The 26681-nt window shown below is 36.7% G+C and overlaps 1 protein-coding gene across 2 annotated transcripts in view; it reads right to left on the minus strand.

Annotated features, from left to right (window-relative positions):
• The window catches only part of STIM2 (stromal interaction molecule 2), a 65778-nt gene that overhangs the window by 22656 nt on the left and 16441 nt on the right, over window positions 1–26681 (minus strand). For both annotated transcript variants that reach the window (XM_057365040.1, XM_057365041.1), the window contains exon 2: window positions 7436–7566. In XM_057365040.1, the coding sequence (XP_057221023.1) occupies window positions 7436–7566 (131 nt within the window). The remainder of the gene's footprint in view (window positions 1–7435; window positions 7567–26681) is intronic.

The following is a 26681-nucleotide window of genomic DNA, read 5'->3' on the forward strand; positions in this document are numbered from 1 at the left end:
AGCGGGACAGGGGGACAACGGGACGGGGCGCCTCGGTTACACCGAGACACCAACCGGAATAGSTGGCTACGTCCCTTTTTTAAAAGGGACTTTGAACACCCAGGCTGGTAAGCAGCCGGTAACCAGTCGAGTTACTCCTCAGGGGAGGATTGTGCATCTGTGAGAACTGCCTCCAAGTCAAAAGCCCCTCTTCTGTTCTGTCCTACCCCTATTGCTCCCAGACCCTGTGAAAATAACCACGATGACTTCCTCAAAGAGGTTCTCTGACACYGCAAGGTCACAAGGCTAAAGTTACAGTGCACATAGCTGGAAAGAGGCCATCGTGTTTCAAAGAATAAGTGTATTTACTAATGAAGGGGTATATAACAACATCAAACATCTTCCTTTTGTTTAAAAGATCTTTGTTTCAAAGGTGGCTTAATATGGARGTGCTTCTTTAGGAAAAAGAACTGAGACCTAAATTGATGAAAGACAGAAAAACAGAACAAAACTCTCGTTAAAAAGAGGATTTTTCTGTTCCTTGTCATGGCAGCTAATCTCTCTTCTGTTGTTCTGGTCATTAAGTATAYAAAGAAAAGGTTAGCAAAATAACTCTAAATAGGGAGGCTAAAAGAATAAGCTCTAAGAACAACACATCTAAGAATTATCTTAGCCAACATAATTACTCAGGAAGGAGAAGTCCTTTTAAGACTACAAAGTTGAAACCAAGAAAGCAGAAGATAAGTTACCTAAACCTCTGCATGAAACAAAAATAATCATTTGTCAAATTAGTTACTTCAACAACAAGTAGAGAATAAAAAAACACCACACCTAGACTTGAAACTGGAGTTTTGATCCCAAAACTACTATAATAGCTGCACCTCTAAAAGATTAACATCCCAAAGTCCAAGGTTTGGTGTGTAATAATTCCAAAGGAAACTTTCTCCTGCCTGGAGGGGACAGGACTTGTGGAGCYGTGGAAAAGTCCAAGGATCAGGTACACCACTACCTTCTTTCCTCTTCAGAGAGCCTTTAGTACCATAACTTTCACCAAAATCCAGTCAACTAATAACAAAAAACAATCTGAGGCAAGACCATATTTATTTTAAAAATAAAAAATCTGACCATTCCAAAAGAGGGAAAAAAAAAAAAAAACCAAAATCAAAGACTTGCAAACTAAACCCAAATGCAACACTATATAAAGTTAACATTTCRATGCTGCAAGACACACTTGCAAACAAGCAATTGAAGATTTTGAGAATGCCAGTGTTAAATTAACCACACTCACTAAGTGCAGCAGGAAGCACTCTTYGTACTGTTTATATTTTGTTCTGGGTGAAGGCTCAAGTTTGTGATTTTCAGTTTCATCAACTTAAAATAGACCCTCTAACTGACAAGTTTACTTTAAGAGCCATTAGTCACATCTCCTGGCTAGGTATTGCTCTTTCCCTTGAGCACCTATTMCTTCAGTTTTATTCTTTCAAAGGGAAACATGCAGAAGCTACAATTTCAAATATCCAAACAACCCTTCAGTCACTGTGAGACAGGCTTTCAGTACAWTTCCTCACATCTCTGCTACAAGACTTGTTGCAGCTGTAGCAATGTCACATGTACCAAGTAAATTATGATGAAAAATGTGCTTTTAAAACACAATATTCTATGGTTCAGGCAGGACTCCCTGCCTTACAGAAATGACTTCTAAAGACGCTATGAAGTAAAATCAGAAAATGTATTTAATAATAAAATTATTAATAAAACATGACTAGAAAAACGTAGGACATAGCCAGGAAAGTGTTATCTTAAACAACCTTTACAKTCTGTTGAAAAAAGATTTCTGCGGCTCAGGACAAAACTGCAGCTATTCTACTGCAAAGTAAACTTTGTGATCTCTTCAAAGCCCAGACAGACTTTCCAAGGGATCATTTCATTGTAGCAGGACTAAAYAGAGAGGTGCAGACAGCTCCATATTAGTTTAAGTACCTCCAGTGAGGCAAGGCGTGAGATAGGTCTGATCCAAACCCCGTGGGAAAAGGTTTCCGTGCCACTGTACCCAGGATAACACACTCTGCCTCTCTGCAGCGCTGCCCTGCACAGCACAGCCGGGAACCAATGGTTCCACACAACACCTGCCTCCCCATCCTGCTCGCAAAGAACAAACTGTCTAGTCACCTTCAGAGCTGCTCACAAAACTTCTGGAGAATAAAGCTCATTCTGCATGGGGACAAATACATTAGTAGCTGAATGCAACAAAAAAAATTATTCAAAAAATTCCTCTATTAAGAGAGCCACAATATATGAAAAAAATCAAAGTAACCCAACAGCTTTGGGAGAAAAGGTTTGCTGCACTGGTTAGGAAGCTCCAAATACTTGTTTGAAAGATCAATGTTTGTTACAGCACAGTGAGATGTAAAACACACTCAGGAGCCATCCCAGAGTCATGACAAAACAATTATAATGTCTTCAGTTTCTGAACCACTGCAGCACATATTTTTACACACACAGAAATTTGACTGAACAGCTGAAAACAAAATWTTAAGTTGTTTACAGAAATATGAATTCCAGTCTAAGGACTTTTATTASAGGAACGACAAGGACAAAACCAAAACATTAAGGGAATTTGAAAGGACATTTAACATCTTGCTGAGAGTATTTTTCCAGAGAACAAAACGAAGCCTATCCCCATCAAACTTACTACACCCAAAGTGCTTTAATACTACTACTATTCTAGATCATACTAGCTACTTTCTCTGCTTAATTATTGTATAGAAGAAAGTTATCTTCCCTGGTTTAGGCCACTAAAGTTAGAATCAATTTGATTCTTACCTCCAAACAACAGTTTTAAGTCAGGCACTTTGGCATATMATCTCTGAGGTTCCAACTTCTTTGACCATCCTGCTAAAAGCTATTCTCTGATGCTTTCAAAGCTGCCATCTCTTCTCCTTACTGTACTTTTTTTGTTATGTTTTTTTTGGGGGGGAGGGATGTTGGTGGTTTTCTACAGGATTTGTTCAGTTTAGAGGATTTTTTATTAAGTAAGAATTTCAGTTCACTCCTTAAAAAAACTTCAGCAAAATATGAAGTGATCTATCCAGAAATCCCACACAAAATTGTACATCTGTGCCATTAGCTCAGTGAGACATTAGACACAGAGTAAATACCAATATTTCAAAAACATCAACTTATTCTAGCACCGCAAAGAGATTCCTTGAGGAAATTACTTAATGTAAGACCTATACAAGGAAGTTCTTTGGAAACAGGAAAAACCTATGTAAATAGTGAACATATGATAAGTCTGTTTTATTGSTTGTGTCTCATCATTAAAACAAAACACGTTCCATGGTGCACCAGATGCTTCCTGAGGCAGATAGCCTCCCACAATACATGACTAAATCCTCACTTAGTAACACCACATTCTCCCTTCCAGTTACCCGTTCACAGCCTGCCTCTTGAAACCAGTTTGAACAATTAAGATCCTTGACATAAAAATACTAAAGCAGTAATAGCAGCARCTAGAGCTGATAGCAAAATTCATATTAGCCAGCCCTCACAATAAGAATAGGGTTTTCTTCCTCCCTATTCCTTTTCTCTGCACTACCGTACCAAAAACCAAAGAAAAAATAACTAGTCCATGCTCAGAGTGRAGCCCCTCTAAATTCCTTAGAAGACTTCAACAAAATCCCTCATGTTTTGATGACTATTAAATTCCACGCTAAAAATTTAGATCAGGTTTCCCCACATCAATTTTACCAATGTTAAATACCAGCTTCCTTCCAGTCCATAAAAGTATGTTCAAACATCTTCCAGTATCAGACATTTTTTCAGGAAATAAGAAATTCTTTGTTCAAACTTTCTAATATCCTAGAAAAACTCCTTCTCTACATAATGGTTTTGTGTGGGTATTCATTTTACASAGGAAAAGCAAGCTGCAACATAAAACAGGGCATGAAAACGTTAGGAAAAATAAACTGTGTACAGATGAAATGTCTGGAATCACTGTTGGGAGTTAACTGGATTACCAAATTAAAATAGTTAAAATAAATAGTTCAACATTTTTAGCTCTTTTTACCTTCCCATCTCAAAATAACTTATTTAGAAGAACTTCCTTCCTTGGTGTAAATATACCCCTGTAACACTGTTGTAGTGCTGGTAAAACAGCAGAAAGTTCTTCTATTTTGTCACATTCTTCCTGCCAAATAAAAAGCTAATGAACATCTAACCAACATACTCAATATGTTGTCCTTCAGGAGTCTTCCAAGTAAAAACCATGCAGCATAAACCAGAAAATCCATTCCCTGCTGTTAAGTAAAATTCTTGTATTTCATGTAAGCTTTACTTCTAATAAAGTGGGGTTTTTAATTATCAGTCCTCATTCTTAATCAACATAAGCAGCGTTACCCACTGTGACAGAACAAAAAAAAATCTGGTTCTGAAATATAAATAGGATATATTTAGTATATATTCAGGCCTACTGTAATCAGGTAACTATGTAACTGTTGTGTAAATGTAGATCATTTAAGATTATGGCAAAGATTTAGTAAAATAACTACAAGAAAAACAGAGGTTACTAGCTGAACTTGCAATTAAACTGCATTTCTCATTAATTTCAGGTTTGCATTTAATGTCTTAGAAGAAAGCACTCTATGCAAATACATATTCATCACTGATTTGCATAGAARTTATATGTAGAAAAGCGCTAATTTGCAGGGAGTGGGTTATTAAATATTTCTCGAATAATTAAAAATGAACTAGCAGAAACAAGGGCTACAATTAAGTCATCTTATTTTATGCACAATGTGTAGTTTGAACATGTAGTTTCACTCATCTCTAATTACCTCAGCTGAACAGCAAGCCTCATCAACTATTATAATTTCAGCCATTCAAACAGGTTTTTAGAGTAGCTTCTGTTGCTTCCTCTGGAAGAGGAAGAAACCTAAGGTCACATATAAAGATGGCTCATTGGAAACCAGGACAACTCTTCTGAATACTAATAAAACTTTTCCAATGTATAAATATTTCAGTCTTTTCTTTTAGCTTTCTCATCTTCCATGTATATAAAATGCTGTACAAGTCAAGAGGAACAATCAAAGTGCTGGGAAGTTCCTCAGRAAGCTCACACTCCATCACTAATGTTTCAGCTTGCAGACTGAAATGTGCCTGTCCCAAATATTCCACAGTAACACAAGGTAGACTMTCTGCACTAGTTTTGTAAMGTCACGGCAGTCAGGTGAAGCCCCYGGTGAGTGCAAAAAAGGAAACATCACTCCTGTTGAAAAAGAGAAGAAACAAAGACCTGAGAAACTAAAGACCAGTGAGCCTCATCTCTGTATTCTGGAAGATCATGGAGCAGATCCTCRTGGGAGCAGTRTTATACATACAATGAGGTGATCTGAGAAAATCCAGCAAAACCTTACTAAGGGCAAATAGTGTCTGACTGGTCTGGTGGCCTTCTRCCATGGACTGACTGCAGTGGTTGATGAGGGAAGACCAATAACTGAAGCACTGAAAAGCCTTTTACATGGTGCCAATAACATAACATCCTTACCCCCAGAGTGAAGAGAGATGGATTAGAAGGGTGGACCATTCGGTGGGTAAGGAATTGGCTGAATGGGCACAGCCAGACAGCTGTGGTCTATCATTCCATGTCCAGTGGAGGCAGTGATGAGTGATGCCTGCCAGTGCTCTCTCTTGGGACAGGGGCTCTTTGATGCCCTCATCAACAACAAAGTGACATCAAGTCACTTGACCTCAGCAAGTCTGCAGATGACATGAAGCTGAAGAGCACAGTTGTACAAACAGAAGGACGGGATGTCATCCAGGGGGATATGGACAAACCTAGGGAGTGGGGCCATGAGAACCACATGAAGTCCAAGTGCAAGGTGCTCYACCTGGGTTGGAGCAATCCAAGACATGAGCACAGACTGGGAGAAGTCATTGGCAGCAGCCCTACCAGGAAGGACTTGGGRTTGCTGCTGGATGAAAAGCTGRACACGAGCTGAAAGTGTGCACTCACAGGCTAGAAAGGCAGCTACATCTGGGCTACATTCATAGCTGCATCAAGGGGTACATTCATAGGAGTGGCCAGCAGGTCGAGGGAGGTGATTCTGCTCCTCTATTCTGCTTCTGTGAGATCCCACCTGGAGTGCTGCCTCCAGGYCCTCAGCATAAGGAAGATGCTGACCTGTTGGAACATGTCCAGGCAACCAGGATGATCAGAGTACTGGAGCACCTCTGTTCAGCCTGGAGMAGGTTCCAGGAAGATCTTTTTACAAMCTTCAATACATATAGAAGGGTGTAAAAAAGAGGGAGAGCAACTTTCTMCACAGGCAGGTAGCGACAGCACAAGGGAGAATGGTTTTAAACTAAAATAGGAGAGATTTAGACTGTGTTAGGAGCAAATTCTCTACTCAGAGGGTAGAGGCACTGAAGGTTGCACAGAGAAGTTGTGGATGACCCAGTCCCTGGAAGAGTTCAGGGTCAGGTTGGATAGGGCTTGTTGATGCTGTTTGCACAAAGGCACACAGAAAGGTAAGCAGCATCATGTTAAATTTGCCAATGATAATTCATAACTTAACTCATTCAGGGAGAACAATCTTCCCTTAGATATTGTAAAAAGGATGACAAAACAGGTGTGTCATTCTTCTCCCATCCATCTACAGTGGAAGTGGGTGTCAAAACCACATGACAACACCCTCATTTTTAGGGGACATCTTCACTCTATGTGGTTCTAAAGCCTGTGCCTAACAATGGCCAGAAAGCAAAATAAACAAGCCCAGTGAAACAACAGATACTCCATTCCTACCAGAAATTTTGAGAATCCCAACAGTAAAATTGASTAAATGCAAGGTCCTTTGCCAGGACCACCAGGAGCCTACCTACCAAACAATTCAAGCACAGGCACAAAAAATTTCAGGCAGGTCTGAACTAACCTTCTTCAGTTCATAGCTCTTGATTTACCATTAGTAAGCACAATGTTCTTATTACTTGCCTGCAAAATGTAAGCAAAATCAGAATTTTTTCTTCTAGACTGCTGTCTGTAACAGGTATTGTTTTGCACCATGAAGTGCCTGCAACAGATCTAAGGTAAACAGGGAAGCCCAGGGATGCCTTAAGCAAGAAAACTTTGAGCAGAGAAACTGTAACACCAAGAGAACAACCACATCAACCTCACTGCAAGCTAAACCATCACCGTTTGCCTACCTCCAACAACAATCAYAAAAGTAGCAGCTTTTATAGAGAGTCATACAAAACTTTCCTTTAGGCTAGAACAATGGACAGTAACATCCCACTTCAGGCAAATATAGGAATTAGACTGTCCCTCCATATTTGTCTGAGGAAAGGGCTGAATTAAGAAATTCAGCAATGACTACTCAAGTGCTGAAAGATAAAGAGCAGCCATACAACACAAAAGGATAAAAAGACTTTTGTGTTGGAACAAGTAAAGTTTTTTTACTCCTACCTCATCACTTTCATCTACTTCGATACCACCATCTTTGTCATCGTCCATTTGCTTATGGATCATGCGGAGAGCTTCCAGGCTGAATCGGTCCTCCTCAGTGAAGCACGGCGGGCTGAGTGAACTGCAGGGATCTAAAGTGGGCAGGACAAAAAAAAAAAACAAAACACAATAGAAATATTACTTACGGTCACTTCAGAATATAAAGATCCCAAGCAAAAGAAAAGGTTTAAATTTCTGTATTGTGTACCTGTACTTCATTGCACATAACCACCAGCTCATACATGTCAAATTTAACTGTAAAATAGTAATTATTACAAAAAAAGTGAAAGGGTTGTGTGTGTAAGTTAACTCTTTTTTAATCCAAGGAGGAGTCACAAAAAAAAAAAAAAAAAAAAAAAGGCTGGGAGAGTAAGTTACTGGGATGGAAAAAACAAAATGAAGAGTCAAAACTATCTCCACTTTTTTTATCATCCACCTTTAGTTTAGGTTGGTGCAATGGTAAATAAAGTAATCGCATTTCCTAACCTCCTTTCTGAAAGATTGGACTAAACAGGAAAAGAAAAAGAATTGTCCTGTCCTACAGTCATAGCTTCATAAACACTTAACAACGGGATGATAATCACATTGCAGATCAAATTCTAAATACATAGTACTACTGGACACAAAATACTCCAGGAGAACTGCAAGAGCAGAAAACACACTGCAAAGAAAATTCAGCTGATAGTAGTACACGATGTATTAGTTCTGTACACTCTGATCACAAACCGCAAAGCAGGATTCCAAGTAAAAAATAGTACATTTTCATTTGCATTCATTACTGAAGGCTCATGATTTGCATACATCTGATGGCTCAGCTTGCACCACATCAGATGCTAAATTTGTGTTCTTTCCCTTCAGCCGAGCTGAGCCCATGCCAAATGTTCCAAAATTCTACAATGCATGATGATCAACCAGTACCACACTGGCCTTCTGGCCTTGCACAGACCCTGGCATTAACTAATAGCAACTATTTCATTAATTCTGATGTACTGAACACCAGCAAAGAACAGAAGGTGGAGAAAGATATAGAAATTTTTTTTTTGAAGTTGAATTTTCAACTCTACTCACCATTATAAAATGCACTGACTGGTTCCATAAACTGTTACACTACTCTTATATCAGTGCAAGTACAAATTGAGGGAGTGTATGAGTAATTTTTGCTTCTTCTGATCAAAGGATTAAGCTTTCCTGTTTCTATAGTATTTATTAAAAGGCTCACTTACATAAGTCAAGGAAGCACATCTAGAAAAAGAGAGGAATCAAGCATTTTCACATAAAAATAAATTTTTTGTTTTACCATTTCATACCAGCTAGGTTAGCATTATTCTGCCTATCTAATATAAATTCTAAAATAATTAAAAATCAAAATAAAGGAATGCATAGGCTTCAATGCAGGAAGTGCAAAGATAACAACCATGACATAGCTGGAATCTCAGACACATAATTAACAGGACTGGTTTCCACAGCTAGACATGAGTTAATGCATTCTTGCTTCATACTTAAGTGTTATTATACAGAAGTTAACAGAAATCTGTTATCTGTTTCCATGCATCAACTAAAAAAACAAAGCAAACAAAAAAAAAGTCAACAGAAAAAACCCATACATTTCACTGACCCTGTCCAAGAACTGAGAGATGTTGCTTGTAGAATTACTTCATGTAATTCAAAGACACATTTATAGATTTATTAGTTACTAAATTACTAAATATTAAATATTACTAAAATACAAATCATTATTATTACTAATTACTAAATATTAAACCAGACCAATCAWAAACCATATAATTTTCAGCTTCAGAATGCAACTGGTATTTTATGAAGTTGTTTTTTTTAACATTTAAAAAAATATCTATTTTATTTGCCCATCTTTGTATTTTTAAAAAAGGTTTAATTTGCACAATACTCAGTCTTTAGATTTTTGCCTTGCAATGAAAAAAATTACTATCATTGGAGGGGTTAAAGGACCTATCCCTGTAATTACAGGGTGCTTGGTGCAGAAAGGTTTCCCTTGCAATAACAATGAATCACCTCAAAGTTCTTCTAATAATTAAATTCCCATGGCCATGAACAAAAAATATTATTTTACTTAAATACAATCATATCAGAAGAACAATCTTTGCATTACAGGTTTCAATCTACACTGTACCTTAAGCTAGAAGAAAGCCTAATTGTCAGAACAAAAAAAAAAATCAGATCCCTCAAACACATCCAACTTGTTTAATTTGTACTTAATTCTATTCTAACATGGAATTAGATTTCAGATACATGTGTTCACAGTTTGCAAGCACGCAAATGTTTTTCCATTTTCTTCAGCTGAAAGCCCAGTTTTTCAAATCAAAAATGTTTTCTTGGGAGTACATTTTCTCCCAACTGAGGTTGATCGGTTCCTTAATCAGGGTACTTATCTTAAATATGCCTTTTTAGGATATTTAAGCATGAAGGCACTTCAAAGAGCTATGGCTTTCCTTGAGAGAAGTAAACAGGCTGCTTGTGCTTCAAATGTCCCATGTGCTGGCTCCAAGAACACTTGATCTCTCTTAAGAGCCGATACAGTGCCAATTGCTCTTTTTGGGACTGAGAAACAGAGCAGGACCACATGTCGACTCTAATAAAAATTAACCCGCTCTAAAGAGAATCCAGATTTACTTTCAAGCACATTTTCATCTGGTAAAATTGAACATTTTSACTGACAGACTGACAACACTGGTCATCCCCTTCTTCAGAGAACAATCTCAAAACTAACTACAAAGCCACAACCCAAAGAATAARTGAAAAGCATTTCACAGACATTCCTACAGAGCCCTACCAAATCCAAAAAACAGCTGATTAAAATTAAATCATCTGCAGTTCTGCACAATATTCTATCATGCAGTAGTTTGCCTCAACTGCATGGCAAAAACAATTCAAATTAATACTAGATGACGTATGGCTTGTGAACTGGATGTCTGGSAAGTTTCTAAGATAAAAGCCAAGAGAAAAAGCCTCAAAACACAGCAAACACAATAAATGTAGCCCTGAAGCCCCACAACAAATCACAAGACTAGCTGATAATTTTTCCACTTTGAATTGACACTATTGAAGGTGTTCTGGGATTCCAAACCTTCTCTTGTACTTTAAGGACAAACATTATTTAATGTGTAGATCAATTTCTCTGTCCTAGTCTGGAGTGTTGTCATAAATACACTCAGTCCAAAATCATCATCCCAGAAAAGAACAGAGATGATCAACTCACTCAGGGAGTGAACCAAAAGCTTGGAATTTGAGCTTTCCATTAATGAAGAGCACCAAAGAATTAGCAARGGAAACAAAAGAGAGAAGGTGGACAAGAGGCATAAAAGCACAGATATGCACTCCAGGCAGGAGTTATTTTATACCTCAGTTTTTCATGTCACTCAGAAGCAAGGCAGTTTCAGAACTACTGGTCATAATAAAGAGGGAATTTGTTCCTAAGAAACTAAGCAGCARACTCGTGGCTCAACAAACTTGGCAGAGGGTTTTAAGGCAAACCTTCCTTCTGCCTTGAGGCAGTAATTGCCTCCCAGCTCTAAGGCAAGGGTGGGAGTATCAGACCATAGGAGACAGTCTGATAATGAACCAAGGCACAGTTAGCCCACCCCAGGYAAAGAAAACTTTGTATTTACAGATAAAGGGAAAAATAACACTTCACATCCTTTAACTCAACCCCTCCTTTCGCCCCACTTCTCTCTTCTTCATTGAGACTAAAACAGGGTGAGACTAAAATAGGGTGAGATTACAAAAAAAAAATCAGTTTAAAATTTCCCTTTAAAATTACAGCTCTTTATTCCATCTACTGAAGACAACAGAAGTTTAATTTAAAATGTGACATTGTCAACACAAGGCAGTAAGGAAAATTAATTACACCCTTATCTTCAAGCGCTCATCTCAGCAAAGCCCCTGAAATTTATGTAGGAATACCCAATCAGAGGCAGTTTCAAAGCAAAAGGGTAATATGCACCGCATAGGTCTTTCATCCATCTTGCATTCACTTCTCCCTAAGCAGCTGCAAATGTTACAGACTTCAGAATAAAAAGGACTGACAGACCAACAAACACRGAGTAAGCCTGCAGTTCTCTCTCACGCACCTCCTGTTGCATATGGACACYGAAGCACAAAAGCTGTGGCTGTGCCAGCCCTGACAGAATGACTCCAACCAGGTGTTCACAGTTCCAGTCACGAACTTTTCAATGCCTGGAAGAGCCTTTTTAAAAATACAGGGGCACACCAAACCTTCATGATTTTTCACAAATACCTGGAATTAGATAGGTTCTTCCAAATTTAAAATTTAAATGCCTTTAAATTTTCCCATTAGTTCATTCAGAGCAACACAGCAGTTGGAGCGATATGAACAGACCCACTACTACACATCACTTTTTTTCTGTGAGGATGTTCAGCATTAACCAAAAAAATTTTTTTTTTTTTTTTTTACAATAACATATGGCAGTCCTATGGAAACCCACAGGGTTTCCACGCCTGCCTTTTACTGATGAATTCAGAAGTGTACCATGTTGTGCTAGGTTTATGATTCCTGACTCCTCAAAAGCCATCTGGGATAAAGGGAAGCCTCGCAGAAAAGGCAAGTACTATAAAGCATCAGCTTCCTAAGTACATGCTCTCATTTAAAAATAACTATTTCAGTATGCCATGATGACAGAAGCAGATTTCTWTACATTTTCCACACACAAAGGAGGTGTCCACAGCATCTCCAACCCTTTGCCAAACACATCTTCACCTAACTGGGATTCCTATTTCCTTACAGTTCTGTTGTGCTTTAGCTTTCCACGTGTTTTAATACATTGCAGTTTCTTAATCAAGTCAGTGACACCTTGCAAGGCAAAATCCTGTAAGAGAACAAYCATTTTTGAAGACCTGTGTACAAAYTGGAGTGCCAGATACAACAGGGATTAATGAAAATACTAAAAAGCAAGTGTTTTCAAGAATTTTACCTGATGTTCAAAAGAGCTATTCACAGTAAAGTCAACAAACATGTTTGTATCTTAAATCCTTACATAAGGTGTCACTAAAATCTTCAAATGCTTGAGCCTCAGAGTGAGCTTCTTTTAATCTTTCAATTAAAGCTCCCAAAGCAAATCACTCCTACTCTTAATAATTARACTCCTCCATATGGCAAGTAGGCTGAGCAGCATCTAACAGTTAACTTGACAAAGTAATTTGTGACATTATTTTTCACTCTAATTATTTAAATAAAAGTTCATCATTGCAGCATATCTTTCCACTAAAACCAGGGTTTTTTTTTAAACAAACAACATTTTGACAAAAAGTACAGAATACCTTATCTTCCTAACCACGACACTGATGTTACTTACATGAGCTTCCTGAAGAGGAAAATGCAATAATACTAATGRCAGCAGGGCAAGGGGAAGGGGTGCAACAGGAAAGAAAATTAYGAACATTGTTGTCCCCAAAGAGTTTGAAAATGTTAAGTTTCACATTAGGTTTTTCCCATTGCTCTGTATTAGAAATTTAGGTAACTTTATAAACTCATGCAATAACAGTAGATTAAATTCATAGATGAAACTCCTGACTGCAAAGTCTGGTATCTGGAGCACTGGTTTCTGAATACATGTGCAATGCTTAGTGACTGGTAACACTGCAGATTAACAGAAAATAAAATCAACAAAAGCCCCAAACTATTTGCAGATAGGCTCCATGAAAACTGCCATGATTGTTTTAAAATCCATTAAACATCTAGACCTTTCAAACAGACTTAAAATAAAACATTACAACTTCAATATGGATAAAAGTGATTTCCATATGAGAAAYCCAAATGTGATTTTTGTCACCATTGAAAAGTGTCCATTTATTMTGCCATTTTCAGCGTCTTTTCATATATACAGATCAATTAGATTCTTTCCCCCGCATGGAAACTTGATGAGGCAAGCAAGGCTTTGATTTTTTTCTTAAATCATCACTAGCTCATCTCTGCTTTCTCCACACCCACAAAAAAGCTGTCTAATTCCACACTTCAACTTCATTCTCTATACACAGGAGGGAAAAAAAGAGTATCAGTGACATCAGTTTATTTAAAGTAGAAATTCAGTCAAATAACACTATTAGCAAAATCAAGTGTTAAGACAGGCTTATTGAAGCTTTTCTAATCTTTCCTAGATAAAGAGCTTCAAAACAAGCAGCAGACACTTAATTTTCTGATCACTTGTTAAGACATTCAAAACATCAAGCACTATCTTAGAAAAATATTTAAGAACTTTGAGTTACTGTTTATCTGGATGCAAAGGAAAAGATATGACAGAAATTCTCTAGAGGATTAGATTTGATGGCAAAATRATTTTGCTTTTATTTAACTGCATTAAAAGCAACTACTCTAAATCAGCAATGCTTGTTTAAAAAGGAAGTTGCAAAAAGAGGGTTGAATATGTTAATCATGCCAAGGATTATTCTGTCAAGACAAAAATATCAGTATAAATACTTCATTTAGATGATAGAAAATTAATTATTAAAATTACAACACTGCTCTGTCTGACAAAATAAAAATCMAGAAGATGAATTCATGGCTTTTCCATCTCCTTCCCACACCCTCCCTGAGCAATTACACAGTTTGAAGGGAAGAGGAAGTTGGACAATTATTGTATACAATGGTCAAAGTAGACTGATTTAGAAGAGGAACTCCTGCCAACCCTAACAAAGCAGGACGAGAGGAAACCAGGCGATGCATCTTACGCAAGCCTTCTAAAATTCTGGTTTTTCCTCCTTCTAACCTTACTTGTAGTTCTATGATACTTATTATCCAAACCTGCAAACACATACGGATATTCAGTGTAAAAAAAAGATGCCAAATGTCTGATACTTACTCTCAGCAAYTGAAAAGTCTCTTTCACTTTACTTGTATTTATTAGTACAAGTCCAAGTGAGGAAATACTTAAAATAGTTTAAAAATAAGTTTTCCTGACTTGGTAGTGAAGACTTTAATGCATCTGCAGAAATGCATGATGTATTCTGCACATAATAGTTATTATCAACAACTAAATTTATAATAGCTCCAAGAAAAAAAATTTTACAGACTTTCAAATATYATCTGAATTCACCTCGAATAAACACATCCTTCACTCAAACAAAATTAAAAAGGACAGTCTGAGTTCCCATACATGTTCAGAAGTTACAACTATTTGAGGAAAAGGATTAGTGAATTTTGAATACATTTGTCAATAGAACATTCATTAAGCTGATGAAAAAAGTTACAGATTTGTATTCATATGTWCCTGGTGACAAGGCATAACATGCATCTAAACACATACAACAACACACTTCAAAGCTTTTTGTGTATTTTACATCTGATTGGTTCTTTACTGCTGTTCTAACAAATTTCTCCCTTTTCTAACAGCAGGAAGCTGGAAAAGATGCACTATATCCCTGATTATATACTTTAATCTGCCCAAGAATTTGTCAGCTCTTAAGAAAGAGCAGCAGCATAGAATTTAAGCCGCTTTCTTAATTTGGTCAGGAAACGAGAAAAGTGATATATAGAGGTGACCTTCAAATGCCCGATAACAYGTCTATGCCATCTCGAAAGCAAACTTGATGGTAATCATTTTCCTACTAAAACCTCATTTTCTTGCTTAGAATTTCATCCTTATCAACACATTAACCTGGAAGCCTGATCGCCAGACTCTTGGTGAAAGCCTATGGTCAAKATTCAGCGTATTAATTTCTATTCAAGTATGGCTCAAGAGCTAGAAGAAGCATGAACTACTGAATTCCTTTTTTTGAAGACAATGTCTGCAAAATATAGCAACCACGATAATATGGCTGGTATTTTAAAATGTGCAGATTTTGAAGACAATGTCTGCAAAATATAACAACCATGATAATATGGCTGGTATTTTAAAATGTGCAGATTTTTTCATACTGAAAAAGTTGTTTGCAACTTCTAAAACTGAAAGAGGGGAAGGTGGGGAAGTACTGGGGAAAAGGATTTTACCACCTTATATATTTTTTTAAAAGTTTAGTAAAAGCCATAGAAAGTTTTACAGATATGGGTCTACAATTTAAAAACCATCTTACACTTTCAGACAAATAAACAGAGATTTTCTAAAATTAGAGGAGTTCAATAAAGTCAAATTAATTATTTTCACATAAAATCATATATATGTATGTATCTTTAAACTTAAAGTTTTAAWCACGTCAGTGTTTCCTCTGATATATTTGTTTTCACATGTGATTCATAATCATATCCTATATCCATGAATCAGGCATGTAAGCATGACATTGCTGGCATTACTAAATTACTTCACTCTTCCACACCATCTGATCTAGTACGCATATTATTAACTGTTCCAACCAAGGAATCAAATTTAATCCTCTGTGAGCACCATCTGTAGCATCATCAGTTCCCTCACAGTTCCTGTAACAACATGTTGTCAAGATGTATTTATACTTTAAGAGATCATATCARAATTATACAACTGAAACCTATATTAAAAAGATGTAACATAGTACTTATTATAAAAAAAATTAAAATGAAACATCAGGGCACTTTTTTTTTAATAGACAATCTGTTAGAATTCTAGCAATGGAGCATTAAATTTGCCAGCCTATGTTTATACTTTCAGAACTACAAAGGTACTGAATATATAGATTCATTTTATTTAATCCATAACACCATAATGAAACATTTCCTTTTAGTCCTATTCAACACATCAGTAATTTTAAGTATGTGTGAGTATCAGTTGCTTTAAATATCCTATTAGCTTTTGTGAAAATTTAGTAGTACAGATTGCTGGCTAGTTAAGGACTATCCTACTTCCAGAAGCTTACGTGAACTGCTCTGCTGTTAGCACTCCAACTCCAGATTGCATAACTGGCAGTTTTGCTCCTACTAATATGCTGCTAAATATTTTTCTCATGATGAATTTCACCAAGTGATAAACCAGGCTGACAAATCTACTTATGGTGTCTCAGTTCACCTTGGCTTATTTCACGTAAATTACATTCAAAGAACCTTTAAAAAAAACAATCTTATAAAGAAGCTAACCAAAAAAATTAAAGAATTAAACAGTCATGCATCCCTGGAGATACCATATTATCATTATACTCTTGCTYAAATTTAGCACAGATAGTAAGATTTACAATTATCAGACTGTTAGGATAAACCATAGCTACRTATATCTCAGATACATCTTGGCGATACCATTCTTAGAAATGTATTTCTGGGCCCATAAAAACAGTAGCAAATGGTGTATTTTACCAATATGTATTTCACAGCGGCTGAAGTGGTGAATAAAACAGAAGGCAGTTCTTACATAAGGAGTACACACTGAGTACRTACTCTGTACATAGAGTCAGGCAATGGAAGCACTCAGCGTAGGAAAAGAGGAAACTCAGTAATTAAACAGGAACTCCAAAACCTAGAATAATTTTTACCATGTTAAGATTTAGCTCAGACTGATTGTTTAACAAAATGTTCATACTACAAACACATGGCACCTACCATCAAAAGAGTTAGATAAAATTTGCATGCAAGTTTATAGCAGTACTATTCCACTTGTAGACAAATCTCTAGTCACTGCACACAGAAGAAAACAAAAAGGAAAGCTCTACATTTGCTTGAACAACACAACTTGCCAAATACTACTTGTGCAGCTTCAAATTCTGTCAGCTTCTCCGCAACAGCACGAGCGTATTTGGGATGCAAGGAAGAGCCAAGGCARTAATTTCACGTGCGCTCTCAGGCARAATAAGTCAAACATTAAAAAGCTTCCTAATTGTTTGTGCCCTGCTGTTCATTTCTGTCCCTGTACTATCRCCTTCCTGGTACCAACATGAGCACATTKGTACAATCATGCTGCAGGAAGGATCAGGAAACTGATTCTGTCTGAATGTGTTCTCCATGCGCCTGCACAAACACTTCCAACAGCAGGGGAGGAGGAGGAAACCCACGGAGGAGCAGAGAGATGCCCTGTACAGACACCGTGCTGCTGCTCAGCCCCGCTCCTGACGTGCCCGTGCTACCAGAGAATMCAGCCAGCAGCACAGCAGGCAACCAATACACTGAAAATAAGGAATGGAACAACATCTACACTACTTGAGTGGAAAACTCCACCTCGGTTTTTAGATCCTGGCTTTCGCTAACAGGAGGTATAGGACAAGGCTGTGTCCTAGACAACTTCTCACACTTAACAACTATCAAGTATTTTTCCAAGCTTTTTTCAAGCGTATTTTGTGCCTTATGAAACCTAGAACAGACGTTTGCGACACTACAGCATGAGATGAAGAAACAGCAAACTCAAATAAAACACTCCACATCTGACAGAACAGTTTCAAACAGCACTGCCAGTAAGCTCACAATTTGTCCTTTCTCCAAGGCCSTCCCCATGAGCCTAGAGAAGTCACAAGCTCCAGGCACAGCCCACTTTGGCAGCAGTCACTCCACATCATAAACCATAGGCCTTGAGAGACACCACATCTCTACAGACAGCAGCAAGCTCCAGGTGTCTGCTAAGTGCATGTCTGCCCCAAACACKGCTGTAATTTATGCTGTGCCTTCACTCAAGCTCCATTTTTTTTGACCCTTTTCCAAAACCTTGGCGCCAGAACATGCATTAAGAGCTAAATACACAAGGCTGYAAGAAAAGCAGAATCATAGAATATGTCCCAAAACTGACAAACTATGRCACTTGGCTACACAAAGCCAAATGAGTTTGTGTTTCAGAGTGTTTTGCATTCTTTAGGGGCTTTTTAAATGTTTTATTACTGGCAGACAAGATGACAGCTTTCTGAAGAGAAGAAACAGTTATACTTAAGGAAAGCTCAAAGGAAAGAGCAAGAAAGTATAAAGACCTGTTACAATTCAAGACAGCAACAATTGAGATTGTACCCAACTGTAAACGAATATTGGTATATCTTTAAAGGTAACCAATGATATTAAGTGATATAKAATCTACTCTTAAATCCTCATTTAAGCCCCACTGTATGTGCCTGACCATACTGGGAACAGAGAAGATGAAATGAAGAGCAGTATTTTTCCAGATGATAACATTCCTGAGATTCATTACAAGTACTTTGCAACATATTTAACATAMAATTTCAGCATATAGTTTTGTCTCATAAAAGTCCAAACACTAATATTGRTTTGTATCTATCATAGTTGAAAATATGAAAGCATGAAAAATAATAACCTAGATTTTTTTTTAAACTCTGTTGGACACATCGTGCAAATGGASCTGTATCTCTTGCACAGCATCACCAAAGCTGTTTGCTCTCCCCACCAGACAGCAGTAGAACAGGCACCGAGTCAAACTGCAACAGACGAGTGTTTCCACTACATTACCTCGCCTTCATGTATCAAGTATCAACACATACAGGCAGTCCATCATTTTCAATATCAAAAAGGAAGCAACTTCCTAAAGTTAAAAAAGCCATTCATCCATCGTTAAACATAAACAAAAATAAACCRGAACCATGAATGATTAATTCCACTTCAATACATTCAATTAGATTCCATTTTCAAAAACCACAGGAAGTTAATTTCACAAGAAATGTGATCCTGCTTCCCACAGAAATTCATTACAAATAGAACATATAGGAAAAAAAACCCTCACTTTTACTAAGTCAGAATTGTTTTCAAGTATGTTGGGGTTTCTGTTTTGGTTTTTTTTAGCGTCATATTGCCAGGTTATGGCCTCCCTAGACCATAAAACACAGCAGAAGTATACTTCATTCTTCATTCACCTTTCTGAGAAACATGTTCAGTAATACTATTCTGCTTTTTTAATTTCATTTTGGTTTAATCAAACACAAGGAACAYACCTACTCCAGGCCTTATCTCCAAGATCTATTCTCACACCCTAAATACAAGTGAAATTTTACTACCAATGTCAAACCAAAGCCTYATAATATTGCCTCTAAAATATGTTTAAACTTACTCAGTTAGCATTATCCAAAAAAAAAAAAAAATCTAATTTCTCATCCAGGAGAATATGGTCAGAAAAATCTCACTACTATTCAGAAATTCTCTCTGGAGAAAACACACTGGAGACAGATCAAAGAAGAGCTGTATTTGCATACGTGACAAAGATGAGGCTATCACGAGAAGAGAACCCAACTTTGAAGTAAACTGTTAAAGTAGTGGTTTTCAAACTGGTATCAGCACATTGAAAGCTTGGTACGCTCCCCATATTGTAAGACAACAATCTTGCAGAATTATTTTCTCACTTCCTTTACCTAGATAACAACACACACAGCCTACACCAGACTATGTTACTGACCCACTTTCCTACTAGCTTTGTAATAATCAATTAAGTTCTCAATTTGTTCTTTGCTTTTTTAAATTTTAGTATTCTTAAGATCTGTTTATAGGAGAAGGTATCAAGGCATCAAAGAAAACGTCTTCCATCTAGGCATGTCAGAAATTCAATTTGAAATCCTTCTTTTAAGTAAGTCTGCAACTTTACTTCTCTCAGCTTTTGGGAACYGGCCAAATTATGTGTTTTTGCAATGGTGACATTCTTGCCCAAAGCACAAGTTTGACATTCAGTGGTGCCTTTTCAACCAGCCCCTATCACCTCTTTTGAAAAGCAGATTCTACAATAACAACTGCATGAGATCATCATTTCCTTCCCTCCCCCTTGATATTGAGGGCTCCAGTTCATAAATACAAATAAAAATGTCATCCTTATTTATTAAATCTTGTATCCTCACCCTATTTTCCTGAAATGCTTCTAGGAAGCACTCTGTGATAAAGAAGTTGCTGACTTAGGATATCTACATCCCAAAGTATGAAGTAAATTACAACAAACAGAAGAAACAATAGGTAAGGCTGAAGAAACTCTTGGAAAATCATGATGAAATCCCAAATAGGATAATCTGTACATAGTTTTCTCTTCCTTTCAAGATGTATTTCTTGTGTTACTAGTAAAACATGTCTCTATTCATGCATGCAAAAAACCTTCTCCTAAGCAATGCCTTTCTAAGATGTGTATGTTTTTACTATGACATCAGTTAAAACCAATATGTTGTAGATAATGAACAGAGACAAGTTTCAGTGGAACTTAAGGCCTGCTAAGAGAACAGGGTATCAAGAATTGGTACACCTGTAGGAGCCCAGAGCTTGAAAACAGGACAATAACCCTGAAGAAAGAATTCATCTCGACAAGAACAGGCATGTTTGTTCAAGAATTAGGGTTTTTTTTTTAAAGTTACATTATATTGTATACAATTATTTTACATCTCGTGATTCTTTAATAAATACTTTTCACACAAAGAGACGTATGCACATCCTTATAAAGGCAAAAAAAACTAAAACTCTATTTGTATGGCCATGTCTAGTCCCAAATAAACGATAACCCACAGAGTGAGATCCATTGCAAAAGTTTACACATTTATCACATAGCTAGAACAAAGCAACTCTCTGACACTGCTCATTTTCTAAAGTTCCATTAAAATTCCACGTCATTTTGTTAAGAAGCCTCACCTTTGCTTTCAGTGATTTAAAAATTAAGACATCTGAGATTCTSTGGGGATGAATACATTTTAAGTTTTACACAGCTTTATGACATTTAMCAAGTTGTAAAATATTTTGAGAAGAACTGGCAATTTTCATGTGCAGAAGGAGAACAGAAGAAAAGACAGGGTTTTTTCCAAATGTTTTTACAAGCCAAAAAAGTAATTAATGAAAAAAGTGTTAYATAAGTTACTGCACTACAACTGCAGTCATGATCAAAAATACGATTCAAGATGCTGTTAGCTAAGTTGCAGTCAAGAGCAGGGGGAAGGAAAAGAGAAGGGTATGGAAATAGTATAGAGACAAGATAGTAAACAATTAGTTTTACTGATCTACTTAAGAGCAGGGTAACAAAAGCACCTTACAAAAATTCAATATATTTATAAAAAAATTATTTGCAACCCTAGAGAGCCTTCAGCTTTTTCCATATTTTGACTGGAAAGCAGTAGAAATGATTGCATATATGAAATGCACTAATAAAGAGAAGTAACCAAAATTAGATAAACTGAAGTGAAATTAATATGCAGAATTAATGCAACCAACAACCCTGAAAAACCCGAATCTATCCTAACAGAGTTCAGTTCTTAAACGGAAAGTTCTACGCTAATAAGAAAAGTACTGAGCTTGAAGCTCATTTGTTTGTAACTACCCACAGCAACGCCTTASAGAGGGTGCAAACTCCAAAGCAAATTCAGGACTTAAACAGAACATCAAAAAGGATTCCAGCCTTTTCTGAACAGCATCAGCTGTTCCATGTAACTGCACACTGAACTTGGGCRTTACCTAAAGATAGGCTTTAATGCAATCAATTAAAACCTTTTCTCTAATGCTTGCCAGGAGTAGCTTACCTAGGAAGCCGAGTAAAACTATTAACAATTTAAGTAACAGTACTTAATCAGTCTCAAGCAGCAAACTAACAGAGAAATCAATGCAACAAACATTGCTTAAGTTTACTAAACGTGCTGGTGTAAACAATTGCAAGTTTCATCTGGCTTTTAAACTACAGACTTGAGAATATAGAAGTCAGTAGGTAATATAAATTACTGACAGTAAAATTTAATCTCTGCACTATAACCTTCTTTGTTCTTTTCCTTTTTACCCCAAGAAGTGTAATTATTTCAACAGAAGTTTAAACAACCAAACTTAAACAYCTGGTTCTTTAAATTCCCTTGTTTGATACAAGACACATGCTTATTGATTTACTGATCCCTTACAAAGGTTTATCGGTTGTAGTAAAACCTGATAAATAGAATTCCTTTAGCCTGGCAATTAAAATAAATATTACACCACTATTTAAAGGCAAGGACAGAACTGCAAAAGCACTAGACTGAGGCAAAAAGTATATACTATTCCAAGTGCAAAAACCCAAAAACTTACAGAAACAGTCAAACAAGCAAACAAACAAAAAACCTGGAACTTTAATAACAGGGAAGTTGAAAGCCAAGTACAATTTTTCAAATTACAATAAAATTCTGCAAATCCATGCAGAAGCAATAAGAAAAATCTACTAAAAGTACAATCTCATGTTGCTACCAAAGCACTGCCTTTAAATGAATCATTTCTTTTGCCATCATTTACATGTTCCAGGCCAAACAAGAACAGGCAATTCCATAAATGCAGACCAATGAGGTGACAAACAAAATAACCAGCTGCAGAACATGGAATTTCACAGCTTTTTACTCTAAAAGCTAGTATTTTGTTTATTCTAAAAACAAGAAACAACTAATTCCTGTCCACTCTCTATCATATGCAACTTCATATGCACGGTAGAAAAGACTCTTTAAATGAACACAAGCCCATGCTTTTCTTATCTGAAAGGGCTTTCTACCTGCAGAMCTATTTAAAATTACTCCAAAAAAGAGACAACAAGAAGGCAAGAGCAGTCATAGAAGGAAATAYTTTATAGGCTTTAACACCCACTTTCACTTTTCAAATCAGATCAGAATTTGTCATGATTGTATACTTCTGTGTATGCACAAAAGATCATTACATTCATGAGCACAAATAAGTGTACATAATTGCAAAATAAAAGCTATCCAAAGAAAYAAAACACAAGCAAGGACATAAAATTTAAATTAAGACAAGCATGATTTTAGCCCCATTTTTCACACAGACATCTTGATACAAATGGGATCTCAASATCTAAGTTTTCTCAGAATATTTATTTCCCTATGTATAGGGACATAATAAACCTAATAAACCACATCAACATATGCCAAGTTCATATAACAGTAAGTGAGCACAGGCCCACTGACCTACATATGGAAAACAGTAGCCCAGTGAAACCCAGAAGGGAGGAAGAGTTGARAAAGATTTTCCACCTTGTAGAGATTAAGCCAGATGGCAACACAGAAAGAATAAACCTGGGAAACAGTTCCCTCTACATTTTTTCTTCAAAAAATCCCAGTTAAAATTTGTTCAGTGATSCCCATCCTCTCAATCCAAACCTAAAAATGGCACCTGCACGCTGCTCTGCCTGCACGCTGTGCATCGCTCTGATTAATCTGTTTCTGCAGAGCAGCGAATTACACACCCACATGGAGATGGGGCTGATAGAAGCCACACCTCAGAGAGGCCTCAAGCAGAAACAAGGAAATCAGGCCAAACACACAGCCATGTCTGCTGCATTTTGTCTTCTTGTCCCCTCTGAGACTGCAAACTACCTCGAAAACCTCTCTTTTCTTGTGAGCATCTTCACTACTGGGACCAAAGCTGCCCTTACCAGCACAAGCACAGCACAGGAGAACAAACTGCAGCACAAGCCCAGCACAAGCTGAAGCTGCAGCCTCTGGTGCCTCATTAACTAACCAGGAAGATAACAGAAAGAGGATTTCGTAAGGCAGTTTTGAGATTTTTTTGTATGGGTGCAAATATTTAAGTCARCTTGCACATGCCTCAGGCAGGAGTTGCAAAGTGAACACAACCACTTTTAGCGCATTGCTGAGCAGTTTACAAGGAGAAAACCACCAGACTGTGGTTTTGCACGCTCAATTCACAGCCAGGAAAATACTTTCCCTTCTGTTAGGGGACAAGAGAGAGAGAAGAARTGCAGTGAAACTAAAGGAAATAATATCTCCATAATTACATATTTAATTGGAAATACTGTAACTCACTAGGATCTAAGCCACATTACCAAAGGTTTGTGCATAAATATGCATGGTAAGTAAATAAAATATTGCCTCTTAATAGGAGTTACTCAAAAAAAGGTGGCACCATTCATCATTTGGTATGTAAAATATTTTAGAAGAAATCAAGWTAATTTTGCTGTGTTCAGATCCACMRGAATGCTTGGTCACAAAGCCAACAAGGCTCCTGATACAATGTCCTCCAATTGTTGGCTATTTAACACAACATGTTTACCAAATACAGCAAAATTACCCCTCCCTGAGCCTTTTTCAACTCAGCCTACCAGAGTGCCTCGAGTTCTCTCTCTCCTCATCAATATTATAAATATTGCATAAATATATTCTAGGAGAAAAAACCAGCTACATTCAATTGTGTCTGATGTTGACTTTGTCTCTTGAAGGTAAGCTAGTATTTTACCTGTAGATAAATTCAACAGCCAATAAATCACACAAAATCCTTTTCATAAGCTGTTGCGCACAATGGAAGAGACAGCACAATGTGCAAAACCAAACAAATTACATTTTTCAGAGGCAGGATACAAATGCATCACAGAAATATTGAACACAATGTATGGAGCACTTCTTTTGTACTCAGAGGCTTATAACCAGTTTATGCCTAAACAAACACTGACTTCCTTTTTTCCTGCCTGAGAGCTGAAAGTCCAACTGCAGAAATGACACTGAGCAAAACAATCTTCCTTCCTACTGAATTTTGCTGTTGGCAAAGGAAAACAYGTAGGCAGAAAATGCCACCTATGACAATTTGCAGTGAAGTCTGAGCTGCAGAGGAAGTCGTGGGGGGCAGAGCAGAACAACTGACCATTGCTGATCAGCACACTAAGTCACCTGAGGTAATTAAACACACTGGAATGTTTCAGAGGAGAACTTCTTACCAGAAAGATTGTTAATCCAATAAATTATTTGCTTAATAAGCAGCTATTAAAAGTTGCTAAACAGAGAAAAGCAAAAGTAATTACACCTTCCTTGCTTGAGTAATGGGTGCTGTTCCGCTCATCTCTAAACAGAATGAGCATAATTTCAAAGAAAGAAAGGGRAGGTCTTCATATGCAAAAAGCACAGGATAGAAAACAAAGTACAGGAGAAAAACAAATCAAAAGCATACAACAGAAAATAAAGAAAAAGAAACCAAATAGTTTTCCTCCAATTTATAGTATTTTGAGAAGCTAAAAAAAAAAAGATAGAAACTGCCTTTACATAACTTGCCTTAATATACAGTTACGATAATGACTTCTATCAATCATGTCCAAGGMACCAATTTTTTTTCCAAATGACATCTACATGTTGAAACATAAAGCCATGTTTACATTAGGCAAGAYAAAAATCAAACAGTCTGGAAYATTTTCACAGTTCAGGACACAATGCAACTTGTAAATGTTTTTTGTTAGGAAAAATTGTATAAAATTGCTGCACTGCTAGACTTCTTGCAATACATTTTCTCAAGCCCCAACCAGATAGTTATTTCAAGACATTAGATAAACTATTTATTTCTCTGAATTTGTAAGATAATGATTAGGTTCTAAAACAAGATTTTAACCCATTACTTCTGGACCAGTGAAGGGGGAGAGAAGCTATTGTGAATAGCATGAGTTTTTGTCTGAAAGAGCCATCTCTGGAAAAAATACAATTCCCTAAAGAGTCTCCATGGATTTCTACATTACCAGCATGGATAACAAACATGGCTTTTTGCTTACAGAAGGAGATACCAATGTTTTAGTTAAGAGTTTATCCCACAGGAATTGAATCCTCTCTGCTATCAGTAAGTGAAATTTTAGAAATATGTTTCTGAATAACAGACAACAGTGATAGATGTTCTGTAGAAATGCAAGGAAGTTAATTCTTTTATGAAAGCAGTAAAAGTGCCCAAGACACTTTGTTTTGAATTCAGTATTTCGATAGTCTGTGAACTGTGAAGATAGTCTGTTATACCCAAAATTTGATTCCATCAATTCTATTTTTCTAAAATGGGTTAATGGAAGAATATGATACATGCATCCTTCTTGTCTGTTGTCCAAATCATTGTAAGAAAAGTAATTGTAAGTAACGCTAAATTATGTACAGAAAAGTGAAAAACTCTTAGGGTTTTCTGCAGCGTATTTTCAGCACTACAGATTTTTGGACAATCCGTTCTCATGCATACACTAAAACAAATTCTGCTAAACCAAGTTTTTTAAAAAAGTAAACCTACTCTAAACACAAAGGTGCTTTGTCAGTGAATTAGCTAAGAACTTCCAGGCATGTAACAAAAGTATGCAAGAATATGCCATGAGTGGAATAAAAAAAATACRCATTGTAACCTGCCAGGCACCTTCAAAGTGGAAAATTTCAGAATCACAACATTTCTCCTATAAAAATAAACCACATAATTAAAGATGTTTCTTAATTTAGCACTCGTTTTGCTTTATAGTTGATTCTTATACAGTTATAAAAYTTATGCAGCTACAAAAGTATTATTTACTTACATGAACAAAACACACCAAAAGAATGAAAGACAAGGAATAATCCAAAGCAACRTTTCACTGTTTCCTGACTGTTTACTGCTAGGAACTGCATATGCAAACTTTAAACC

Source organism: Malurus melanocephalus, unplaced genomic scaffold (genome assembly GCF_030028575.1).
Source record: "Malurus melanocephalus ecotype Western Australia unplaced genomic scaffold, MMel_1.1 scaffold_47, whole genome shotgun sequence".
Classification (NCBI taxonomy): Eukaryota; Metazoa; Chordata; class Aves; order Passeriformes; family Maluridae; genus Malurus; species Malurus melanocephalus.